Raw genomic sequence first — 25166 nt, 5'->3', positions numbered from 1 at the left:
ATTCAGTGCAGAACACTGAATGCCCTTCGTAGGTACTCGCTGAAATGAGACATAAGAACTTAACGCTGTGGCCGGTAAAACAAGTTAGGGGAGGCGGACGTGGTGGCACACGCTTGTAATCCCGGTACTTCGGAGGTTGGAGCGAAGGATTAAAGGTTCGAAGACAGCCTGAGCAAGTAGTAAGACTCTCAGCAACGTAGTGAAACCATGTTTAAAACTAAAATTAAAATAGGGCTGAGTGTTTAGCTCAGAGGTAGAACGCCCCCGGGTTCAACCCCCAGCACCAAAAGTGGCAAGGAGCGTTATTTGAGATACGCAAGTTTGTGTCAAACGTATCTGGCATGCCTTAGAAGCCAAACAGGTCCTTCTCGTCTAACACCTTGTGAGGAACACCCCCCCTCAAGAACTTGGCCTAGTGGGACGCTCCAGATTTCCCGCGAAAACGCAGTCCCATGGCAGGTCAGACCATCTGACCTGAGGGTGGAGCCCGGCGGGGCCCGCGGGCGTCGACGCCGAAGCTTTCCCCTCAGTCCCCCCGTCCGGGTGCGGTGGCGCCTTCCGGAGGCGGGGCCACGGCAGTGCGCCGCTGTCATTGGTGGGATGGCCGCGAGGCGGGGCCTGCTGTCCCGCCGGCGGGAAAAGCTCAGCCAGGCTCGCGTGGCGGCGCGGAGACCTGGTAGGCCGGGGTACACGGGAGCCGCGGCCCGAGCGGCTGGGGCAGCGACACGCTCCAGGGAGTCGGCCGGCGGGCCAGGAAGGGCCCGGCGCGAGCCTCTCTGTGTTGTGCAGGTAGCCCGGCAGCATGTCGTCCCCCGCGTCCACCCCGAGCCGCCGAAGTAGCCGGCGCGGTCCGGCCACCTCCGCCCATACGCGTGAGTTCCCCCCCCCCAAGCCCCGAGTCCCGCGGGCAGGTCCGCTCTGCCTCCCGCCGGGCCGGAGAGCCTGAAACGCCGGAGGCCGGGCACCGGTCTGCACCGCGGCCCCCGCATTTGGGTTTCGGTTGGTTAGAGGCACCCTACTCCTTTGCCTCAGTTTTGCTCTGCGTGTGATCGTTAAGTAATCAATTCATTTATTAATGAATCAAACCCGAGAGACCAACCCTGGAAGTCCAAAGCTGAAAGCTGATGGCTATCTTATTTGCTTTGTACACCAGCCCGAAGTGAGGAGGCCAGGTCGTCTCCCTCTCGGAGGCGCAGAGGTGAGGAGTCCACCTCCACTGGAGAGCTGCAGCCCATGCCGACCTCCCCCGGAGCAGACCTTCAGAGCCCTGCCGTCGCTCAGGATGCCTTGTTTTCTAGTCCTCAGATGCATTCAAGTAGGTTTCTGAAAGTCTAGGTTCTATTGTAATTGATAATGCACAAGACTGCCTTTAGTGTTTAGTAACAGTACTTGTCATGGAGCCTAAGCGTACCGTTTGTGCATTAGCGAAAGACACCAAAAGAGCAGACGAAAGAAGTTTAGGGCAGAGAGAGCAACCTTTTTTTGTATTTTATAAAATAGAACACTAATTCCTCAAAATCTCACCTACTAAGCATAACCACAAGTATTCAATTTGCTGTTGATAGATGCCATCAGATGACATGCCCAATGTTTTGATGTGCTATTAGAATTTCATTACAAACTGAATTTCCATTTTGTGTTTATAGATATTCCTTTGGACTTTGATGTTAGCTCACCACTGACATATGGCACTCCTAGCTCTCGGGTAGAGGGAACCCCAAGGAGTGGAGTTAGGGGTACACCTGTGAGGCAGAGGCCTGACCTGGGCTCTGCACGGAAGGGTCTTCAGGTCGACTTGCAGTCCGATGGGGTGAGCACGACACAATTTTCTGATAACATTCTCTCAGGAGACATAAAATGGATATATGTAATTCTGTCATCCTTTTCTTTGTAGGCAGCAGCAGAGGATATAGTGGCAAGTGAGCAGTCTCTGGGCCAAAAACTTGTGATCTGGGGAACAGATGTAAATGTGGCAACATGCAAGGAAAATTTTCAGGTGGGTTGATCATCTTAAAACATAACTTGGGGCTCTGAAGACAATGGAAGAAAGTTAATATGTGAGTAGCCAGAATGCATACGGGCCTAGACGTGGGTGGCTTAGAATTGTTGATATATTGCAAACAATGTAATTTTCACCTTATCTCCAGGTAGTGAAATACTCATAACTTTTTGTATTTTATTTTCTTATTTTTTGGTGCATTAAGCTTAATATTTTTTCTCTCCAATCAAGAGGTTTCTTCAGCGTTTTATTGACCCTATGGCTAAAGAAGAAGAAAATGTTGGAATAGATATTACTGAACCCCTGTACATGCAACGGCTTGGGGAGGTAACCAAATAATTTTACTAAGAAATTAACTTGTATGTTCCAAAATAATAAAATTTGGAAAATATAACTTGTTTGCTTTATCATTTAGCTTATTTGTTTTATCTTACAGATTAATGTTATTGGGGAACCATTTTTAAATGTAAACTGTGAACACATAAAATCATTTGACAAAAATTTATACAGACAGCTCATCTCCTACCCACAGGTAAGAGTGTGGGTTTGACCTTGAAAAGTTACAGTAAATTTCTAGAAAAGTTTTTTTTTTCTTTTCTTTTTTTTTTTTTTTTCTTTTTTTTTGGTGGTACTGGGGTTCCTAGAAGCCCTTCTACATCCGGGCTACACTCCCAGACCTATTTTTACATTTTTATTTGGAAACAGGGTCTCCTAAGCCAGCGCGCGCGGCTGGCTTCGAACCTGAGCGATCCTCCTGTCTCTGCCTCCCAAGCGCAGGGATTACAAACGTGCGCCACCACGCCCAGCCTAGAAAAGTTTCTGTATAGCATAATTTTCTTGGTAATAGAGTATGGTTCTAGCCATCTACAGTAACACATGCCTATAATCCCAGTACTTGGGAAGCTGAGAAAAGAGGATCTCGAGTTTGAGACCAGCCTGGGTATCTGAGACCCTACTTCAAAATAAAAAGCTAGTCATGGTGGCATGTCCCTACTACCCTACTACATAGTAGGCTGGGACTGGGAGATCACAGGTTTGAGACTTAGTAAGACTCTCAGTAACTAAGATACTGTTTCAAAACAACATATAGCCAGACTTGTGGCACATGCTTGTAATCCCAGTATTTGAGAGGCTGAGACAGGAGGATTGCAATGGTTCATGGCCAGCCTCATCTACTTAGTGAGGCCCTCTGCAACTTAGACCCTGTTTCCAAAATGAAGAATAAAAAATAGGGCTGGGGGTGTAGCTCTAAGGTAGAATGCCTCTGGGTTCCATCCCTAGTACCACAAAAAAGAAAGTTTTTTAAATGAAATAAAAGAGCTGGAGGTATAACTCAGATAAAATGTCCCTGGGTTCAATCCCTAATGCCCCTTTAAAAAAAAGCCAGGCGTGGTGTGGCGAATGCTTGTAATCCCTGTGCTTGGGAGGCTGAGACAGGAGGGCCACACAGGTTCGAAGCCAGCCTCAGCTACTTAGTGGGGCTCTCAGCAACTTATTGAGACTCTGTTTCCAAAATAAAGTATAAAATAGGTCTGAGAGTGTAACCCAGAGGTAGAAAAGCCTCTGGGTTCCACCCCCAGTACCACAAAAAATAAATAAATGTAACTTGAAGTTCTATATATGTTATGTATATATTATAACAAATATGTTGACGTTATATGGGGAATTTTACGTTAAATTTGAATATGGTAGGTATGATCTTATCTGTCTTGGTTATTTCATTAAGTAGGAGCTGAGTATCCTTCTCTTCCAAATTAGTGACATAAAGTATGCCCAAAATTCTAAAAGGCATTTCTGTATTCATTACCACCTTTAAGCCCAATAAGAATATGTAGTAAGCTAGTTTAGTGTACCTAAGTTTTGGAAATACCATGTGCATGGTTCTATAGATTAATACTGTGGGTTATGCCATTTATTTTTGCATATATACTTTACTAATACAAAATGTCTTGTTTCTTGTATTTAAATCTAAGACAATTAGAAACATAACTTGGCACCTTTATGCTTATTTCTACAGGAAGTGATACCCACTTTTGACATGGCTGTCAATGAGATCTTCTTTGACCATTATCCTGACTCCGTTTTAGAACATCAGATTCAAGTGAGACCATTCAATGCAGTGAAGACCAGGAATATGAGAAACCTGAACCCGGAAGGTAATTTGTTGAATGGCGGGAAGGTTCCTTGTGTGAACATGAACAAATCCTATTTCATCAAGGAACTTGAAAAGAAGTGACAGTAATGGTGATAGATTGTTAGTGGATCAAATAATGCTGGCCCAGTTTTGCTCCTCACTTATACAAACCCGTTATACCTTTTTATAAGGTAATTAAAATGTCTGATATAAAGGGTATTTATACCCTTTATAATTCTCTACCTTAACAAAAAAAGCAGACAGCTGTCAGTAGACAGTAAATGACATGAGAGGCCAAACACTTGAAAGGCAGTGTTTGAATGGGGCTGGGAAATCTAGGTCCTGGAAAGCTTTGAACACCAATTTAACCTAGATTTTAAGTCAGGCGTGGTGGTGCACGCTTGTAATTCTAGTGCTTGGGAGGCTGAGACAGGAGGGTCACAGGATTGAGGACAGCCTCAGCAAGTAGTTAGACTCTCAGCAACCTAACAAGACCTTGTTTCACAATAGAAATAAGCTTGACATGGTGTTACACAGTTGTAATCCCAGTGCTTCAGGAGCTGAGACTAGAGGATTGCAGGTTCAAGGCTACTTGGGCCCTCAGTAACTTAGTGAGACCCTCAAAATAAGGAATTAAAAAATAGGGTTAGGGGTGTAGCTAGGAGATAAAATGCCCCTGGGTTCAATCCCCAGTTCCACATAAAAATAAAAAATAGGTCTGAAGGTATAGCCCAGAGATAGGTGTGGTGGCACATACCTGTAACACCAGTACTCGAGTGGATAAGTTGGGAATGATGGCACACTGTTGTAATCCCAGTACTTGGGAGGCTGAGACTGGAGGATTGCAGGTTCCAAGATAGCCTCACCTACTTAAGTAGTAAGGCCCTCTGCAACTAAGTAAGACCCAGTTTCAAAATAAAGAATGAAATAAGCTGGGCGTGGTGGCGCACGCTTTTAATTCCCGCGCTTGGGAGGCTGAGACAGGAGGATCATACAGGTTCGAAGCCAGCCTCAGCTACTTAGTGATGCTCTCAGCAACTTAGTGAGACCCTGTTTCCAAATAAAATATAAAATGGGTCTGGGAGTATAGCCCGGAAGTAGAAAGTCTCTGGGTTCCACCCCCAGTACCACCAAAAAAAAAATAAAAATAAAGAATAAAAAATGGGATGAGGGTATAGCTCAGCTAGAATGCATCTGGGTTCACCAGATATCAAAAAATGCACCAGGTATCAAGAAAAAAGCTGAATGTGTGTGGCACACCTGTAATCCCTTAGGCTGAGACAGGAAGATCACAGGTAGAAGCTAGCCCTCAGCAATGTAGCAAAACTCTGTTTCAAAATAATAAAAGTAGGGCTGGAGGTATGGCTCAGAAGTAGAATGCCTCTGGCTTCCATCCAAAATATCTCACCCCCCTCTCAAAAAAAAATTAGGCCAGTTGCTAATAATCCCAGTACCTAGGGAGGCTAAGAAGGATTGGGAATTCCAGATCAGCCTAGGCAATTTAATGAGACAAAATCTCAAAATAAACAGCTGGGGTGTAACTCAGTGGCAGAGAGCAGTAGTTGAGCTTGTACCTGCCTCTCATCCCCAGTACTGCCACAAAAAAAGAAAGTCAGCTTGACTTTAAGGCTACTTTTTTTTTTTTTTTTTTTCTCTTTTAGTACTGAAGGTTGACCTCAAAGGCATTCTACCTCTGAGCTACACTCCCAGCACTAGTTTTATTTATTTAGAAACTCTTAAGTGGCTGAGGCTGGCCTCCCTTTTTGTGTGTGTGTGGTGGTACTGGGGTTCCTGGAAGTCCTTCTACCTCCAGGCTACACTCCCAGACCTATTTTATACTTTTTTATTTTTGGAAACAGGGTCTCCTAAGCCAGCACAGCTGGCTTCGAACCTATGCGATCCTCCTGTCTCCGCCTCCCAAGCACGGGATTACAAGAGTGCGCCACCACGCCCCTCTGGCCTCCCTTTTTTGAAACAGAATCTTTAAGTTGCTAGGGCTGGCCTCAAACCTGCAATCAAAGAGACAGATCATTTGGCTTCAGAGTCCACTCTAATGATGTGGGACTACAGGACTTCAAGAGTGAGGCAGGCGGCCATGGCTTCTTATCAAGAAGCAGGGAGATGGTGGGAGGCCTCTTGGACTGTAGCCTGAAGATAGAAAGGCCAGAAGTCTTCAGGGTGGAGGGGAAGTTAGACTGGCCACAGAAGAGGTGCACTAATCCCAGGCCAGTCCTTGAGACTACCTAGACACCTATTCATGCTCTGTCACAGAATCTGCCATGACCCTACTGTCCCCAGCACCCAGGGAGGTTCTACAACCTCAGTGTAGGCCCAGGTCTGGAGGGGCTGTTGTCTATGGCTCATTGACAACCTGGCTTCTATCTCTCCTTGCAGATATCGATCAGCTCATCACCATCAGCGGCATGGTCATTAGGACATCCCAACTCATCCCTGAGATGCAGGAGGCCTTCTTCCAGTGCCAAGTGTGCGCCCACACAACCCGGGTAGAGATGGACCGTGGCCGCATCGCTGAGCCCTGCGTGTGTGGGCACTGCCACACCACCCATAGCATGGCCCTGATCCACAACCGTTCTCTCTTCTCTGACAAGCAGATGGTACGTGGCTTCTCTGCACCTGGGAAGGGCTCCCACACTTTCACCTTCATTCTGCCTCTGAATCCTCAGAAAGCCAAGCGTGACTTGATGCTCTGTGGCTTAACCTTGCTTCTAAGTGGCATTCAGCTGCTTCAGTGTCGTTGACAGTGGATTGTGGGCTGGAATATGCACAGCACACTGAGGTGCTGGGACTCAGTGGGCTTTCTCTTGCAGTGAGCACCACCACTGTTATATGCACCCTGGTCTTAAAAGCTTCAGTCATAGCCAGTCACGGTGTTTCACACCTGTAATACCAGTAATAGGGAGGCTGAGGGAGGCTCATGGGTTCAAAGCCTAACTTGTACCTTAGAAAGATTCTCAGCCACTTAGACCCTGGGGGCTTTTGGTTTTGTGTGTGTGTGACACTGGGGATAGAACCCAGGGGCATTTTACCTCCAAGCTATACCCTTAGCCCTACTTTTTATTTTTTATTTTGAAACAGGATCTCAGTAAGTTGTAGAGAGCCTTGCTAAATAGCTGAGGCTGGCCATGAACCTGTGATCCTCCTATCTTAGCCTCCCGAGTACTCAGATTACAAGTGTGTACCACCATACCCAACTTGGGCCCAGTTTTAAAATAAAAACAAAATGAAGCTAAGGGTAGAGGGTCTATCTCAAGAGAAAAATACCTCTCGATTCAATCCCCAGTTTAAAAAAAAAAAAAAAAAAAGATAGTATTAGTTAAGCAAGCCTGCTCGTTCATTTATTAAATCAATTTTTTTAATTGTTTTGGGAAAAGGGTGTGGCTAGGTTGCTGAGAGTAATTGGTAAGGAGTTGATAGAGCAAGATTCACTGGTTCACACCCATAATCCCAGTACTCTGGAGGCTGAGACAGGATCACAGTTTCACAGTAGCCTCAGCTATTTAGTGAGGCTCTCTATAACTTAGTGAGACCTTGTTTCAAAATAAAGGATAAAAAAAAGAGGTAAAATGCCCCTGGGTTCAATCCCCAATACTGCAAAAAAAGAAAAGAAAAATATGTACTGAGGCCTGGTGGTACATTAATCTTAGTACTTGAGTGGCTGAAACAGGAGGCTTGCGGGTTTGAGTCCAACCTTAGCAACTTAGTGAGACTCCAGCTTCAAAGTAAAAATGAAAGGGGCTGGGGCTGTAGCTCAGAGGTAGAATGCCACTAAATTCAATCTCCAGAACTCTCCCCTTCTAACAAAAAGAACTTCAGCCAGGAAAGCTATTAGAAGTAGCTTTTTGTGGGGCAGTGCTGGGGAGCAAACCTAGAACCACCTTTCATGCTAAGCAAGTGCTCTAACACTTAGCACTAAACTATAACCTCATCTCCTGCTAGAAGTAACTTCTTGAGAAATAGAAACATAGGCAAACATTTATGCAAAGAGATACACTATAACCTTACAATGGTAGGTCACTGGAATCATGTCAATCACTCCTTCCCTAAAACAGGAGTGTTTTGTTTTTATTGTTGATGGCTTTTGGGTGTTGCTCGACATTCTAACTCCAAGCTACACTCCCAGCCTGTTGTTCTGTTTGTTTGTTTGTTTGTTTTCTCTCAGTATTTGGGGTGGAACCCAGGGACATTCTGCCTCTGAGCTATACCCCAGTCCTATTTTTTCTTTTATTTTTTATTTTTTAATTTTACTTTTATTTATTTATTTATTTTGGTGGTACTGGGGTTCCTGGAAGCCCTTCTACCTCCGGGATACACTCCCATGGGCTACATTCCCGGACCTATTTTTTAACTTTTTTATGTGGAAACAGGGTCTCTTAAGCCAGCGAGGCTGGCTCCAAACCAGCGCAATCCTCCTGTCTCCGCCTCCCAAGCGCGGGGATTACAAGCGTGCACCACCACGCCCAGCGTTATTTTTTAATTTTTATTTTGAAACAATCTCACTGAGTTGTTAAGAGCCTCACTAAGTAGATGAGGCTGTCCGCGAATCCCAATCCTCTGGTCTCAGCCTCCTGAATCCTGGGATTACAAGCATGCGCCAACACGCCCGGCTCTTATTTATTTGTTATTTGGAAACAGGGTCTTGCAGAGTTATCAACAACCTTACTAAGCTGCTGAGACTGACCTCAAACCTGAGATCCTCCTGTGTAAGCCTCCCAAGTATTGTGATTACAGGCATGTGCCTCTGTGTCCTGCAGGCAAGAATGTTTAAACAGCCACCATCCTTTGGTTCATGCTTATAATCCTAGCACTTGGCAGGCTGAAGCAGGATCCCAGGTTCGCAGCCAGCCTCAACTACTTAGTGAGGCCCTCTGCAACTTACTGAGACCCTATTTCAAAATAAAAGAAGAAAGAATAGGGCAGGGAGGGTTGGCTTGGAGACATCCTGCCCCTGGGTTCCAACCCTAGTACCACAAAAAAAAAAAAAATAGGGTTGGGAGTATAGCTCAAAGGTAGAATGCCCTGATTTCATACTCAGTATTGCAGGGAAAAAAGAAAAGTAAAGAAAGAAAACAGGTCCTTGTCAAGTCAAAAGCAGATTCTAATGCTGAAAGGGTGGTGCATGCCTGTAATCCCAGCACTTTGTAGCCTGAGACAGGAGGATTGCAGGTTAAAGACCTTCCTCAGCAACTTAGCAAGGCCCTCCGCTACATAATGAGACAATATTTCAAAATGCAAATATAAGGGCTGGGGATGCAACTCAGAGATGGAATGAATGTCCCTGGGTTCAATCCTCAGTACCACACACACGTGAAAAGATTATTTTGAACTCCCTGGAGATTAAAACAGGTTTTTTGTTTGTGTGCTACAGGGGATTGAACCCAGGAACATCCTGAGAACTACAGCCCCAGGCCTTTTTTTGAGGAGGGTCCTGCCAAATTGTTATGGCTGGCCTCAAATCTGCTATCTTTCTGTCTCAGCCTCCCAAGTACTAGGATTGCAGGCATGTGCCACCTCACCTGGCTATGAGTCATTTGTAAAGGGAAGTAAGGATGCTAGATTAAAAAAAAAAAAATGCTGTTTCTGAGCAGCACAAAGACAGTTGTGAGTCTCTGTCTTTGTGGTCCTTTGTTTTCCAAGTGTTCTCTGTTCACTGCTCTTCCGTTAGATCAAGCTTCAGGAGTCCCCTGAAGACATGCCCGCCGGCCAGACTCCACACACTGTTGTCCTTTTTGCTCACAATGATCTTGTGGACAAAGTCCAGCCTGGGGACAGAGTAAATGTCACAGGTAAGAGTATAAATTTGTCAACACTATAGGATGCCTGTTCTTTTTTCTTCTGGCACCAAGGATTGAATCCAGGGGTGTTCTAACTCTGAGCTATAAACAGAGTCTTCCTAAATTACCATGCCGATCTCCAACCTGCCTAGCTTCTTGCCATACTTTGGAGGCCTCTGGGCACTGGGTTTCTTGGTGTGTATGCATGACAGTCTTGAGTGTATTGGTTGTAACCTAGCCAGCAAGAAAAACTGTCCATAGCCAATTATTAGTCTGTCAAGCCACACTTTATTACAGGTTCGAACCTGGACCCAAGCGCATGCATCTCCACATAAGCGGCAAGGGTCCAGTCTCCAAATAGCACCCTCCTTGTATAGCATTATGTTACCAGGTCATTTTGTTTTCCCAGCTTTGATTTTTTACAACTTGCATATTTAGAAGCAACCATAAAACACAATTGACATGGGAAGAGGGTCTTTTATCTGTAGAATGTTTGTTCAGACACAAGGGCAGTGGAGCTGGCTCCAGGCTGGCGCTTCCTTGCTTCCTTACTCCCACCCGGTGCCTGGTTCTTCTCTTAAAACTGTTAAGAGAAAGACAGGCTTTAAGATAAAGTCAACATTATTTAGGACTGGGCTAAAACTCTATTGAAGTACAGTCTTTAAAGGTACGCTAATTTATTGGTCCCATCTTAACACATTTGTACTATAACCTAAGCATTTGATTAAAGGCGGATCATAACATTTCTTCACTTTAGAGCAACTTATACAGACAATTTTAAGATAACAGGGGCCTGGGCAGAGGATCCCTTATCTGAGGTATGTAGCCCTGACCTGGGCAGTAGCTTATTATTTAGCTATCTTTGCCTGTCATCTTAAGACTTTAAACAAAACTTATAAAAGCAAATCTAGCAGTCTAGTGCCCCCCACCCCCACCCTGCGCCCTTGGGAGGCTGAGCTGGAGGATTGTGCAGTTTCAAAGCCAGCCTCAGCTTTTTTAAGAGACCCTGTTTCCAAATAAAATATAAAATAGGTCTGGGAGTGTAGCCCGGAGGTAGAAGGCCCCTGGGTCTGATATCATCAAAAACCTGTGTTCTTCCCAGCTTGGTCTTGTCCAGCCTCCACCTCCCCGCTTGATCACCAGAGGGGACAGAAGCTTTGTAGTGCAGGCTTAGGAGTCACCCTAGGTCTTTGGTGATGTGTGTTGTCCATTCTGGCTGCTGAGCCCCTCAGGGACAAGCAGGAAGGTAAACATGTTTTTTATGGTTATGCCTCCAGGTATCTATCGAGCAGTACCTATTCGAGTCAATCCAAGAGTGAGTAACGTAAAGTCTATCTATAAAACCCACATCGATGTCATTCACTATCGGAAAACGGATGCAAAACGCCTGCATGGCCTCAGTGAAGAAGCAGAACAGAAACTCTTCTCAGAGAAACGTGTGGAATTGCTCAAGGAACTTTCCAGAAAACCAGATATTTATGAGAGACTCGCTTCAGCCCTAGCTCCAAGCATTTATGAACACGAAGACATAAAGAAGGTAGTTTTTGTGGTACTAGGGGGTTGAACCCAGGGGGATTCTATCTCCAAGCTATACCCCCAGCCTTATTTTTTATTCTTTTTTCAGTACTAAAGATTGAACCCAGGGCCATATTACCTCTGAGCTCTATCCCCAGCCCGATTTTATTCTTTATTTTGGAACAGGCTTTCACTAAGCTGTAGAGGGCCTCATTAAGTAGCTAAGGCTGGTTGCAAATCCAGATCCTCCTGTGTCAGCTTCCCAAGTACTGAATTACAAGTGTGCACCACCACGCCTGGCTCTTTATTTTTTATTTTGAAAAAGGTTCTCACTTTATTGCAGAGGGCCATACTAAGTAGCTGAGGCTGGCTTCAAACCTGTGGTCCTCTCTTCTCAGCCTCCCATGTACTGGGATTAAAAGAGTACACCACCCACTCCTGGCTGGATTAGTTTAAAATTGGAATCAGTTCCTGTTTCTGGCACCACCACCCAACCCCAGGGATGAGACTGTGCCTTAGTTATTGGTTGAAAGTCACCACATTGTTTTCTAAATCCCTGCACTAAACTAATTTTGTGTTTCATGTGACAGGATGGGGATTATATACTCAGTGTTTTGGCATGATGTATATTTAGGATTAAGTTGTTAGTGCTAATTTAAGGTAATTGAAGTATCCAAGCATGGTGGATAATATAATCTCAGGCTAAAACAGAAGGATTGCAGGTTTGAGGACAGCCTCAGCAACCTAGCAAGACCCTGCTTCAAAAACAAAAAGTAAGTCATGCTGGGCAACTCACACCTGTAATCCCAGTGTTTAAAAGGCTAAAACGGCTGGGCATGGTGGTGCACGCTTGTAATCCTTGCTTGGGAGGCTGAGACAGGAGAATCTCACAGATTTGAAGCCAACCTCAGCAACTTTGTGAGACCCTGTTTCCAAATAAAATATAAAATAGGTCTGGGAGTATAGCCTGGAGGTAGAAAGTCCCTGGGTTCTACCCCCAATACCACCAAAAAATAAATAAGAGGCTAAGACATGAAGATTGCTGGTTTGAGACTCAACAACCTAGCAACACTTGCAGGCAAGTGAGACTCAACAACCTAGCAAGACCTAGTTTCAAAATAAGAAAGGTAGTGCTGGGCGTGGCACACGCTTATAATCCCATCACTTGGGAGGCTGAGTTGGGAGGATCGTACAGGTTCAAAGCCAGCCTCAGCTACTGAGTGAGGCTCTCAGCAACTTAGTGAGACTCTCTTTCCAAATAAAGTATAAAATAGGTCTGGGAGTATAGCCCAGAGATAGAAGGCCCCTGGGTTCCACCCTCACCACATACGTACGTACGTACGTACGCAAGCCAATAAATAAATAAGGTATTCAGGGTGTAGCTCAGAGGTTGAATCCCCCGAATTCAATCCCTGGTACCACTGAAAGAAAGAAGTCGGGCATGGTAGTGCACACTTGTAATCCCAGTACTTGTGAGGCTGAGACAAGAGGATTACAGGTTGGCAGCCAGGCTCAGCTACTTAGGCCCTTTGCAACTTAGTGGGACCCTCTTTCAAAATAAAGAATAAGAAATAGGGCTGCAGTTATAGCTCGGAGGTAGAATGTCCCTGGGTTAAATCCCTAGTACTGCAAAAGAAAGAGAGGGAGGAAGGGAGGGAGAAGCTTGGTGTGGTGGCACACAGGAGGCTGAGACAAGAGAATCAGGTTTGTGGCCAACTTCAGTAACAGCCCATTTCAAAATAAAACATAAAAAAGGGCTGGGGAAGCTGGGCATGGTGGCACACACTTGTAATCCCAAAATTCGAGAGGCTGAGACAGGAGGATCACAGTTCACAGACAGTCTCAGCTACTCAGTGAGAAGGCCTTTTGTAACAGTGAGACTCTTGTTTCAAAATAAAGAACCCCTTGGTTCTATCCCCAGTACCACCCAAAAGCGGGGGTGAGGGGCTGGGGATGTGGCTAAAGGTAGAATGCCCCTGTATTCAATGCCCAGTACAAGGAAGGATGGAATTGAAGCACTCTCCCTGTGTTGGTTTTTTTGTTTTGTTTTTTATTCTTTTTATTCTTTTTTGTGGTGCTGGGGATTGAACCCAGGGGCATTCTACCTGCGAACTACTCTCTAGCCCTTTTATTGTTAAAGTTTTTGCTTTGAAACCAATTTGCTAGCCGGGCATGGTGGTGCATGCTTGTAATCACAGCATTTGGAAGGCTGAGACAGAAGGATCACGATTCAAGGACATACTCGGCTACTTAGTGAGGCCTTTTGCAACTCAGTGAGACCCTGTTTCGAAATAAAGAATAAAAAGTAGGGCTGGGGGTGTAACTTGGAGGTAGAATGCCCCTGGGTTTCATCCTTAGTATTGCAAAAAAAAAAAATCTATATAGATAGATAGATTTTTTTTTTTTTTTTTTTTTTTTTTTTGTGGTACTGGGGGGTGGAACCTCCGAGCTACACTTCCAGACCTATTTTTTCTATTTGGAAACAGGATCTCTTAAGCCAGCAAGGCTGGCTTCGAACCTGCCTGATCCTCCTGTCTCTACCTCCTAAGCGTGGGGATTACAAGTGTGCACCACCATGCCGGGCTTTTTTTTTTTTTTTTAAGGAAATAAAAGAAGCTGAGCGTGGTGGTGCACACTTGTGGTTTCAGCATTCAGAAGTCTGAGACCGATGATCACGGTTATCAGACAGCCTCAGCTACTAAGCGAGGCCCTTCACAACTGAGTGAGACCCTGTTTCAAAAACAGAAAGAATAAAAAAATAGAGCTGAGGGGGGTGTCACTCAGAGGTAGAATGCCCCCCAGGTTCCATCCCTGGTACCGCAAAAGAAAAAAAAGAAACCAGTTTGTTGAGAATTGCTAAGTTTCTGAAGCCAATCTCAAACCTATGATCCTCCTGTCTCAGCCTCCCAAGTACTGGGATTCCAGGGATGTACCACCACACTCAGCTTTACATGTGTGTGTGTGTGTGTGTGTGTGTGTGTGTGTGTGTGTGTGTGTCTTCAATTCATAAAGTAGAAAAGTACCTCTAAAGCTTAATCTAAATCTTTTACACCATAGTCAGTGAAAAATGCTTGTACATAGTAAATACATGTTTGTACATGTGCTTTTTTTTTTTTTTTGAGGTACTGAGGATTCAACCCAGGGTTTCACACATGCTAGACAAGACCTCTTCCACTCGGCTTCATCCCCAGCCCTGTGCATTTGTTATTTTAGGGAATCTTGCTTCAGCTCTTCGGTGGAACAAAGAAGGACTTCAGTCACACAGGAAGGGGAAAATTTCGTGCTGAGATCAACATCCTGCTGTGTGGTGACCCTGGCACCAGCAAGTCACAGTTGCTCCAGTATGTGTACAATCTGGTCCCCCGGGGCCAGTACACATCCGGGAAGGGCTCCAGCGCAGTTGGCCTCACTGCATATGTGATGAAGGACCCTGAGACCAGGCAGCTGGTCCTGCAGACAGGTGCCCTTGTCCTGAGTGACAATGGCATCTGCTGTATTGACGAGTTTGACAAGATGAGTGAGAATACACGGTCAGTACTGCATGAAGTCATGGAGCAACAGACGCTGTCCATTGCAAAGGTGAACCATGGTCCCATTGTGACCTTGGACTCTTAAATGTGTGTGGATCCCTTGAATAAAGCATCTGGTCAGGCTTAGTGGTGCATGCCTGTGATCCTGAGAGGCTAAGACAGGAAGACCACAGGTTTGAGACCAATACATGGTAACTTTCCCTGTTCCAAGGAAAAGATAAAATAAGATTGGGGCTCTAGCTCAGGTAGAATGTCCCTGAATTCATCCCTGGTGCTACAAAAGAAAGAGAGAAACCAGAAAGCATCCAGGAAGCACACATCCTTGCCCTGACTCTAAACACTTTTCATGTTAGATAGAAGCTAAATTTCTAAGTATATTCTACAGGGTACTCCTGTTTTTTTGTTTGTTTGTTTGTTTTGTTTGTTTGTTTGTTTTCTCTCTACTAACCCACTGTATTCACTATGAATATGCAGGTGTTCATAGCACCCAAGTTTGTCATGAAGCTCATGCAAGGAGCTTACTTTCTGAGAAAACCAGGGTTATAACACGCATTCATCTAAAACTAGTTTTACAAGACTGGGTACAGTGGCACACACCTCTAATCTCAGTAACTGGGAGTTAAGACAGGAGGGTCACAGGTTCAAAGCCAGCTCATGGTAATGTAGTGAGACCCTGTTTCAAAATAAGAGGCTGGAGCATAGCTCAGTGGTAGGATGCCCCTGAGTTCATTCCCCAGTACCACAAAAATAAACAAGTAAATCAATAAAATCAGCCTTAAGCATGAGTCTGAGGGTGGCATTTCCACATGCAGCTATGGAGTCAGTAAAGATGCTGAGGCGCTCAGACAGTAGAGATGTATTAGAATAGAGGAGTTTGCCCGACGGTCAGGCTTCTAACGGCCACATTTTCTCTTACAGGCTGGAATCATCTGTCAGCTCAATGCTCGCACCTCTGTCCTGGCAGCAGCGAACCCCATCGAGTCTCAGTGGAATCCCAAGAAAACCACCATTGAAAATATCCAGCTGCCTCACACATTATTATCAAGGTACTAAAGCTTCTTTATAAAACATGCTTCTTTTTGCTCATTTGTAGGATTTACAGCATGAGAATAAGTGATTCAGCAATGACTGACAAAATCTTGTCAGTAATGAAGAACACTTCAAATGTAGTTGGTTAGGGCTGTTATGGCAACAACTGTATATGTGTTTTTTACCTACATAGGTAATGTCTAATATCCTTTTGTTTTGTGAACCCTTTGGGACACTTCATCTGGACATCATTTTCAGATGACCACTCGGTATTATTTCAGTCTGAAAGCTACTACTTACAAGACTTGCCAGGTGTTGTGGTGCACACTTGTAATCCCAGCATTCGGGAGGCTGAGATAGAAGGATTGTGGTTTGTGGGCACCCTCAGCTACTTACTGAGGCCCTCCACAACTTAGACCCTGTTTCAAAATAAAGAATAAAAACTAGGGCAGGGGGTATAGCTTTGAGGTTGAATGCCCCTGGGTTCCATTCCCAGACCCTCAAAAAAAAAAAAGACTAAAAACATAGCGCTGGAAGTATATCTTGGAGGTTGAATGCCCCTGGGTTCCTTCCCCAGTACTGCAAATAATATAAGAAGAGGAGGAGAAGAAGGAGGAGGAAATGATGAGATTTGGGTTGGTCGATTGGTTTTGGTACTAAAAATTGAACTCAAGCCATTCGAACTCCAAACTATACCCAGCCTCTTTTTTTTTTTTTTTTTTTTTTTTCTTAATAAACAGGGTTTGTTTTTTTGTTTTTTTGTTTTTTTGTTTTTTTGTTTTTTGTTTTTTTTTTTTTTTTTTTTAAACAACCCTAAGTGGCTGCGGCCGGCCTCAAACCTGCAATCCTCCTGTATCAGCCCCCCATGTACTGGGATACTGGGATTATGATATATACCACCAAACCCAGGAGAGACTTGTGAAAGTTCATCAGGTGGTTCATACCATATGATGATGATTGTTTTTTGCAGGTCTGGAGATGGAACCCAGGGGCATTTGACCTCTGAGCTATATCCCCTGCCCTATTTTTTATTTATTTTGAAACCGGGTCTCACTGAGTTGCAGAGGGCCTCACTAAGTAGCTGAGGCTGTCTGCAAACCGTGATCCTCCAGTCTCAGCCTTCTAAATGCTGGGATTACAAGCGTGCACCACCATGCCTGGCCCAGTTCATACTTTTTTTAACTTCACTACCTCAAGTGTTTGTTGATTGGTGTTTTATTGTTTTCTGTTTGTTTGTTTTTTCTTCGCGCCCCCCCCCCCCCAGTACTGGGGGATGGATCTCAGGAGCATTCTACCTTCTGAGCTATACCCTCAGCCATATTTTTTTATTCTTTGTTTTGAAACAAACAAATTCAGTGAGGATCTCACTGAATTCCAAAGAGCTTCTGTCTCAGCCTTCCAAATGCTGAGATTATCAACATGTGCCACCATGCCAAACTTGTTGATTGATTTATAATTGAGATTGTGTGTGTGTGTGTGTGTGTGTGTGTGTGTGTGTGTGTGCGTGCGTGCGTGTGCGTGTCACTAGGGATCGAGCCCAGGGGCATTCTACCTCTGTGCTACACCCCTAGCCCTGTTTTTTTGTTGTTAGGTTTCAGGTGTTTGTTTTTTGAAAACAGGGTCTCATTATGTTGCTGACAGCCTCACTAAATTGCTAAGGCTGGCTTTGAACCCTCAATCCTTGTCTCAGCCTCCCAAGTGCTGGAATTGCAGGTGTGGACCACCACACCCAATTTTTTTTCTTTTTTTTAATAGAATTTTTGGCTTAAACTACCTTTCTGTTTTTTGTTTTGTTTTTTTGTGGTACTGGGGTTTGAACCCAGGGATATTCTGCCTCTGAGCTACACCCCATTCCTGTTTACTTTTTTATTTTGAAACAGGGTTTCACAAAGTTGTGAAAGACCTAAATTGGTGAGACTGACCATGAACTTGTGATTCTCCTATCTCATCCTCCCAAGTACTAGGGCATGCCCCACCATACCTGGCTTTAATTATATGTTTTAAACATCTATTAATAGTTTTTTCTTAAAACAGTTGAAAAAGCATACCTATAATCTTAGTACTTGGGAGGCTGAGGCCAGAGGATCAGAGCTTTAAGGCCAGCCTCCTCAACTTCAAGAGACCATGTTAAAATAAATTTTAAAAAGACCTGGAGGCGCAGGACGTGGTGGCACATGCTTGTAATTCCAGCATTCTGGAGGCAGAGACCTGAGGATCGCAGTTTGCAGACAGCCTCAACTATTTAGTGAGGCCCTTTGCAACTCAGTGAGACCCTGTTTCAAAAGTAAAAAGACTAGCTGGGCATGGTGATGCATCCTTGTAATCCTAGCATTTGGGAGGCTGAGACAGGAGGACCACATTTCGAAGACAGCCTCAGCTACTTAGTGAGACCCTGTTTCAAGATAAAGAATAGCCGGGCATAGTTCCACACACTTGTAATCGCAGCGCTTGGGAGGATGAGACAGGAGGATCACACAGGTTTGAAGCCAGCCTCAGCTACTTAGTGAGGCTCTCAGCAACTTAGTGAGACCCTGTTTCCAAATAAAATATAAAATAGGTCTGGGAATATGGCCCAGAAGTAGAAAGTCCCTGGGTTCCACTCCCAGTACCACACACAAAAAATAAATGAGTAAATCAAAATAAAGAATTTTAAAAAATAGGGCTTGGGGTATAGCTCAGAGGTAGAATGCCCTTGGGTTCCATCCCCGGTACCACAAAAAGAAATAAAATAATTAAACTAAAAACCAGCCTGGGGGTATGACTTGGAGATACAATGTCCCTGGGTTCCATCCCTGGTACCGCCAAAAAATAAAAAGACCTGGGAGAGCTGGTCATGGTGGTGCACACTTATAATCCCAGTACTTGGGAAGCTGAGATAAGAGGATCACAGATTCAAGGACAGCCTCAGCAAGTAGTGAGATGCTGTTTCCAAACACGAGGGGGGGGGGTATAGCTTGAAGGTAGAATGCCTCTGGGTTTTAAAAAAGAGCTGAAGAGGCTAGACATAGTTTATACCTGTAACTCTAGTACTTGGGAATTCTGAGACAGAAGAATCACAGCCAACATCAACAACTTAGTGAGACCCTCTGCAACTTAGACCCTGTTTCAAAATAAATAAAATAGGAGCCCAGTATAGAAGTGCACGCCTATAATCCCAGTACTTGGGAGTCCTAGATACAAGGATTGTGAGTTCAAGGATAAACCTCAGCAAGTAATGAGACTCTTTATCAACCTTGTGAGACCTTGTCTCAAATTAGAAATAAAATAGGGCTGGGGGTGTAGCTTAAAGTAGAATACCTCTGGGTTTGTTTCCCAATACCACTGAGACAAGAAATAGTGCTGGGAATATAGCTCAGAGATAGAATGTCCCTGTGTTCAACTTCCAGGACCAACAACAAAAAAATGATCTGAGGGTGTAGCTTAGAGGTGGAGCTCCACTAGGTTCAATTCCAGTGCACTTGTGGTTCCAGCATTTGAGAGGCTGAAACAGGAGGATCACAGTTCACAGCCAGCTCCTTGGGCCCCTTAAGGTGTCCCTGATGGAAATCTTTTTTTTTTTTTTTTTTTTTTTTTTTTTTTTTTTTTTTTTTTTTTTTTTGGTGTGTGTGTGTGTGGTGGTGGTGGTACTGGGGGTGGAACCCAGAGGCTTTCTACCTCCAGGCTATACTCCCATATCTTTTTTTTATATTTTATTTGGAAACAGGGTCTCACTAGGTTGCTGAGAGCCTCACTAAGTAGCTGAGGCTGGCTTCGAACCTGCGCGATCCTCCTGTCTCATCCTCCCAAGCGCGGGGATTACAAGCGTGCGCCACCAAGCCCAGCTCAATCTTGTTCCTTTGACTCAGCTGTTAAGTTAGAGAACTAAGAAACCTTGGTGAATTGGACTGACCTCAAGGTTCTTTAAGGGATGAGAATCTGTTCTCTGGTGGCCCTTGCAGTCCCAAATTTCACAGCGTGCAGTATAGCATTCAGTCAACCCTTCAGTTCAGTTTGTGGGTTGGCTTGGGTCTCTCCTAGGAAGATGGTGGTCTGGTTTTTATACAGTATTGATATGTTGTAATAAACATCATAGTGAGACTGGAAGAGCTATAAATACACATGCTCACAACACTTGGTGTGTTTCCCTCTTATTCCTCAGATTTGATCTGATCTTCCTCATGCTGGATCCTCAGGATGAAGCATATGACAGGCGTTTGGCTCACCACCTGGTAGCCTTGTACTACCAGAGTGAGGAGCAGGTGGAGGAGGAGTTCCTGGACATGGCCGTGCTCAAGGACTACATCGCCTATGCCCACAGTACTGTCATGCCCCGGCTGAGCGAAGAGGCCAGCCAGGCACTCATCGAGGTAAGCAGGCCTGAAGAAAGGTTTGGCTGAGTCTGTTGTACCAGTCTTCCCCTTTACCTTTTTATTCTTTATTTTGAAACCAGGTCTCAGTAGCTGAGGCTGGCCACCAACCTATGATCCTCCTGTCCCGGCCTCACAAGTATTGGGATTACAAGTGTATACCACCTCACCTGGACTTTTTTTTTTCTTCTTCTTTTCTTTTAAGCAGGGTCCTCCTGGTCTCAGCTCACTTACTGAAATTACAAGACTATGCCACTATTCTTGGCCCTAATCATCCCCTTTAAGCCATTTATTATTTTATTAAGAATAATACACTGCAGAGCTGGGCGTGGTGTTGCAAGCTTGTAATTCTAGCGCTTGAGAGACAGGAGGATTGCACAGGTTCGAAGCCAGCCTCAGCTACTGAGTGAAGCTCTCAGCAACTTAGTGAGACTCTGTTTCCAAATAAAGTATAAAATAGGTCTGGGAGTATAGCCCGGAGGTAGAAAGCCTTGGGGTTCCACCCCTAGTACCACAAAATAATAATAATAATAATAATAATAATAATAATAATAATAATAATGAATAAATAAATAAAAGAACAGCCTTAAGCCAGGCATGGTGGCACACACTTATAATCCCAGCATTTGGGAGGCTGAGACCGGAGGATCATGGTTCGTGGACAGCCTCAGCTACTTACTGAGGCCCTCCACAACTCAGTGAGTTTTTTATTTCAAAGAATATTTTTTATTTCAAAGAATAAAAAATAGGGCAGGGGGTGTAGCTCGGAGGTTAAATGCCTCTGGGTTTCATCCAGACCCGGGAAAAAAAAGAACATCCTTAGCAAGTATTCAAATGAAGGTGAGACAAGGAATTTTCCATCTGTCTTTTCTTTTTTCTTCTTCTTTTTCTTTATTTTGAAACAAGGACTCACTACTGAGCAAGGGGCCTCACTAAGTATCTGAGGATATCCTCGAACTGTGATCCTCTGTCTCAGCTTCCCAAATGTGGGATTATAAGCGTGTGCCACCATGCTCAGCTCCTGTGTCAAATTCTTGAGACTTGTTCACAGAGAAATAAAACTGTTGTTACTTATCTTTCTAATGTTGTCCCAGTATCCTTTATGCACTTCATCAACAGACTTCTAGCCTGGCTATAGGGCACCGAGATTCATCATCCGCCCTAATCATACCTCCTTACCCTAGGATACATGTCTCCTTCTCTGCCACATGATGCCATTCTCTCTGTTCTTCAGCTTCATCAGATAGCATCTGCTTCAAAAAGTCTTCCCAGCATCTCCCACTCCTCATTGACCTTCACTGCACACAGGTGTTGCCCTCCTTCACCAGGCCTCCCGAGTCCTCTGTGTGTGCAGACGCTTGTGTCAGTCTGCTCCACTTGAGATTCCCCCAGGACCTCTGGGAGCAGCCACTCAAGGATTCCGTTTATTGAACTGGATCCTGACCATTCATGGTTCAGCCACAAATCTAAGGTTCTTGTTGCTAAGGGTCTTGTTTTTCTTCCTGTCCTAGGCATATGTAGACATGAGGAAGATAGGGAGTAGCCGAGGAATGGTCTCTGCATACCCTCGACAGCTGGAGTCCCTGATCCGCCTGGCAGAAGCTCATGCCAAAGTGAGGTTCTCCAGCAAAGTTGAAGCGATTGACGTGGAAGAGGCCAAACGTCTTCATCGGGAAGCTCTGAAGCAGTCTGCCACTGACCCCCGGACTGGCATTGTGGACATATCAATTCTGACAACAGGTGTGTTCCTTGGCTATGAAGAAAAAAACTTTCATCTAGTTAGTCGTTATCATACAACTTAATGAGACCATTTCCAAATAAATAAAAAGGGCTGAGGTATAGCTTAGAGGTAGAATGCCCCTAGATTCAATCTCCAGTATCATTTAAAAACTTTTTTACAAAAGATCATGTAAGCCAGGGCATGGTGGTACATGCTTGTAATCCCAGTACTTGGAGGCTGAAACAGGAAGATTCCAGGTTGGTGGCCAGCCCCAGCTACTTAGTGAGGCCTCCACAACTCAGTGAGACCCTGGTATGTGTGTGTGTGTGTGTTTGGTGGGTCTGAGGATGGAACCCAGCAGCATTTGACCTCCGAACTATACCCCCAGCCCTATTTTTTATTCTTTATTTTGAAGCAGGGTCTCACTAAGTTGCAGAGGGCTCACTAAGTAGCTGAGGCTGTCTGCAAACCACGATCCTCCGGTCTCAGCCTCCCAAGTACTGGGATTACAAGGATCATGGTTCATGGACAGCCTCGGCTACTTAGTGAGTCCCTCCACAAGTTTGTGAGACCCTGTTTCAAAACAAAGAATAAAAGTAAGGCTGGGGTTGAAGAAAGAACAGAGGGAGGGAGGAAGAAAATAGGGCTAGGGGTGTTGCTCAGAAGTACAATGCCCCTAAATTCAATCTCCAGTACTGAGGGGGGGGGAAATAAGAGAAATAGGAACATTTCATTTTCTTATAGAAATGTTCTTTGCTTTCTCTTCAAATCAGGAATGAGTGCTACTTCTCGTAAACGGAAAGAAGAATTAGCTGAAGCATTGAAAAAACTTATTTTATCTAAGGGCAAAACACCAGCTCTAAAATACCAGCAGCTTTTTGAAGATATTCGAGGACAATCTGACATAGTAAGTGTTTGTAGTGTTTATATGTATAATATAAAACTCTATAAATAATATGTGTTTTAATAGTTTTTTTCCTTAATACTTCTTTTGGAGTTTCTTTCCTTTTTCTTATTGTTGAGTAATAAATATAGATAAGAATAAAGAGGAAAAATACCAATCATTCATAAGTTTATCATCAAGAAAAATCCCAGTATTTGGAGAGGCTATTTCAAAATGAAAATTAAGCCAGGCATGGTGGTACATGCCTGTATTTCCAGTACTTGGGAGGCTGAGATGAGAGAATCACAGCTTGGAGGCCAGCCTCCTCAAATTAGCAAGATCCTCTGTTTCAAAATTTTAAAAATCAGAAGCCAGGTACACACCTATGATCCCAGTACTTGGGAGGCTGAGACAGGAGCATCACAGGTTTAAAGCTAGCCTCGGAAACTTAGGCTGTCATTAACCTGGTGAGACCCTATTTCTAAATAAAAAATAAAATAGGGCTGAGAGTATAGCTCAGAGGTTGAATGCCTCTAACATCAAAACAAATCAGTGTGACTCTTTAACAGTGAAGGGGAGACTTGGTGTGTGAATTCTTTCTTTTTCTCCTCTTTCCCAAAGGCAATTACCAAAGATATGTTTGAAGAAGCCCTCCGCGCCTTGGCTGATGACGACTTCCTGACTGTGACTGGGAAGACTGTCCGCCTGCTCTAGGCTCGGGGCTTGTTGCTTGCCACAGCTGCTCCTGCACACGTGCCACAGCCGCTGACATCAGCACCAGCACATTAAAAAGCTTTCTTTAGCTACCTAAAAATTTCTTAACTCGGATTCAGTTTTGTTAGTAAATGTGTATTTTCTAATGTTAAAGCAAAACTACTGACATTTTTTAAGCAGGTGCAGTACAGCTTCTCTCCTTGACGTGCCATGTCTAGCAGAGGCTTTTCATCTGTCGGTTCAGCCACTAGTCTCGTTGGAAGGTGACAGTTTGGTTTGGGGGTGTTTGTGCTAAAACTGCTGAGAGCAGTCACTAGGTGCTAAAGGTTTTGTTTTTCTTTTCTTTCTTTCTATTTCGTGCTAGGGGTTGAATCTGGGGCCTCCATGCATCTTCCTGCACTGTGTCCTGAGCTCTCCCCCAACCCCTTGAGGATGTCACCAGGGCGTATTGTTCAGTGTGAGGTGCAGTTAAGTAGAATTCTCATTAGAGACTTTATCTTATGGTTGCTATTATATCAGGAACATGTGGTTAGAAGTGATCAAATTCAAGCCAGATGTGGTTGTGCACATCTGTAATCCCAGTACTTAGTTGGCTGAGACAGGAAGATCATAAGTTCAAGGCCAGCCTTGGCAACATAGTGGAACTCTCAGCAACCTAGCTAGATCCTGTTTCAAAATTAAAAAATAGGTCCGGGGATATAGCTCAGAGGTAGAATGCTCCTGGATTCAATCCCAGTACCACAAAAAAGAAAGAAATTATCAGATTCTAGGTGGGTATCTGCTTTATCCTAATATGTAAACTTTTTTTCTAAATAAATGATAGAATAGAACTTGGTTATCTGGCATTGTTTTACATTAAGAAAAAAACTGAGCTGGGCATGGTGGCGCACAATTGTAATCCCAGCATTTGGGAGGCTGAGACAAGAAGGTCACAGTTTGCAGACAGCCAGGGCTACTTAGTGGGGCCCTTTGCAACTCAGTGAGAGCCTGTTTCAAAATAAAGAACAAAATAGGGCTTGGGGTATAGCTGGGAGGTAGAATGTCCCTGGGTTCCATCCCCAGTACTGCAAAAAAAGAAAACTTTACTAAATGCTACATTCATGGAAGTTCATAATGGTAAGTGTTTCATATAAAAGAAACTAAGATAAAAGCTTTACTTTATTTCAATTTAGTTAAATCCCAGCCATCAATGTTCTCATAAAACTCTTAGCCTGACTGTCATAGTAGTGCATGCCTGTAATCCTAGTACTTGGGAGGCTGAGACAGGAGGATCCTAAGTTTGAGACTAGGACAAGGTAACTTGGGCTGTTTAAAACCAGAAAATAAAGCCAGGCATGGTGGTACATGCTTGTAATCCCAGCATTTGGGAGGCTGAGACCAGAGGATCACAGTTTGCAGACAGCCTCGGCTACTTAGTGGTTCTTGGATAGCCTCAGCTACTTAGTGAGGTCCTTTGCAACTCAGTGATACCCTGTTTCAAAATAAAGAATAAAAAATAGGGCAG

General features: G+C 44.3%; 1 protein-coding gene across 1 annotated transcript; it reads left to right on the top strand.

The window, feature by feature from the left end:
- Positions 1 to 802: 802 nt before the first annotated feature.
- MCM4 (minichromosome maintenance complex component 4) lies at positions 803 to 23662 on the top strand (the record flags this gene model as incomplete). Its single annotated transcript, XM_080703625.1, has 16 exons — positions 803 to 872; positions 1154 to 1315; positions 1647 to 1810; positions 1895 to 1996; positions 2231 to 2326; positions 2436 to 2531; positions 4017 to 4155; positions 6528 to 6748; positions 9817 to 9937; positions 11203 to 11462; positions 14654 to 15019; positions 15889 to 16016; positions 20138 to 20345; positions 21857 to 22085; positions 22839 to 22972; positions 23570 to 23662. 16 exons carry the CDS (start codon positions 803 to 805, stop codon positions 23660 to 23662), a joined length of 2589 nt encoding a protein of 862 aa, XP_080559751.1.
- Between the last annotated feature and the right edge of the window lie 1504 nt (positions 23663 to 25166).

This window comes from Muscardinus avellanarius (genome assembly GCF_963383645.1).
Source record: "Muscardinus avellanarius genome assembly, chromosome: 1".
NCBI lineage: Eukaryota > Metazoa > Chordata > Mammalia > Rodentia > Gliridae > Muscardinus > Muscardinus avellanarius.
Note: the sequence above shows the minus strand (reverse complement) of the source record. Positions and strands in the feature narration are given on the sequence as shown.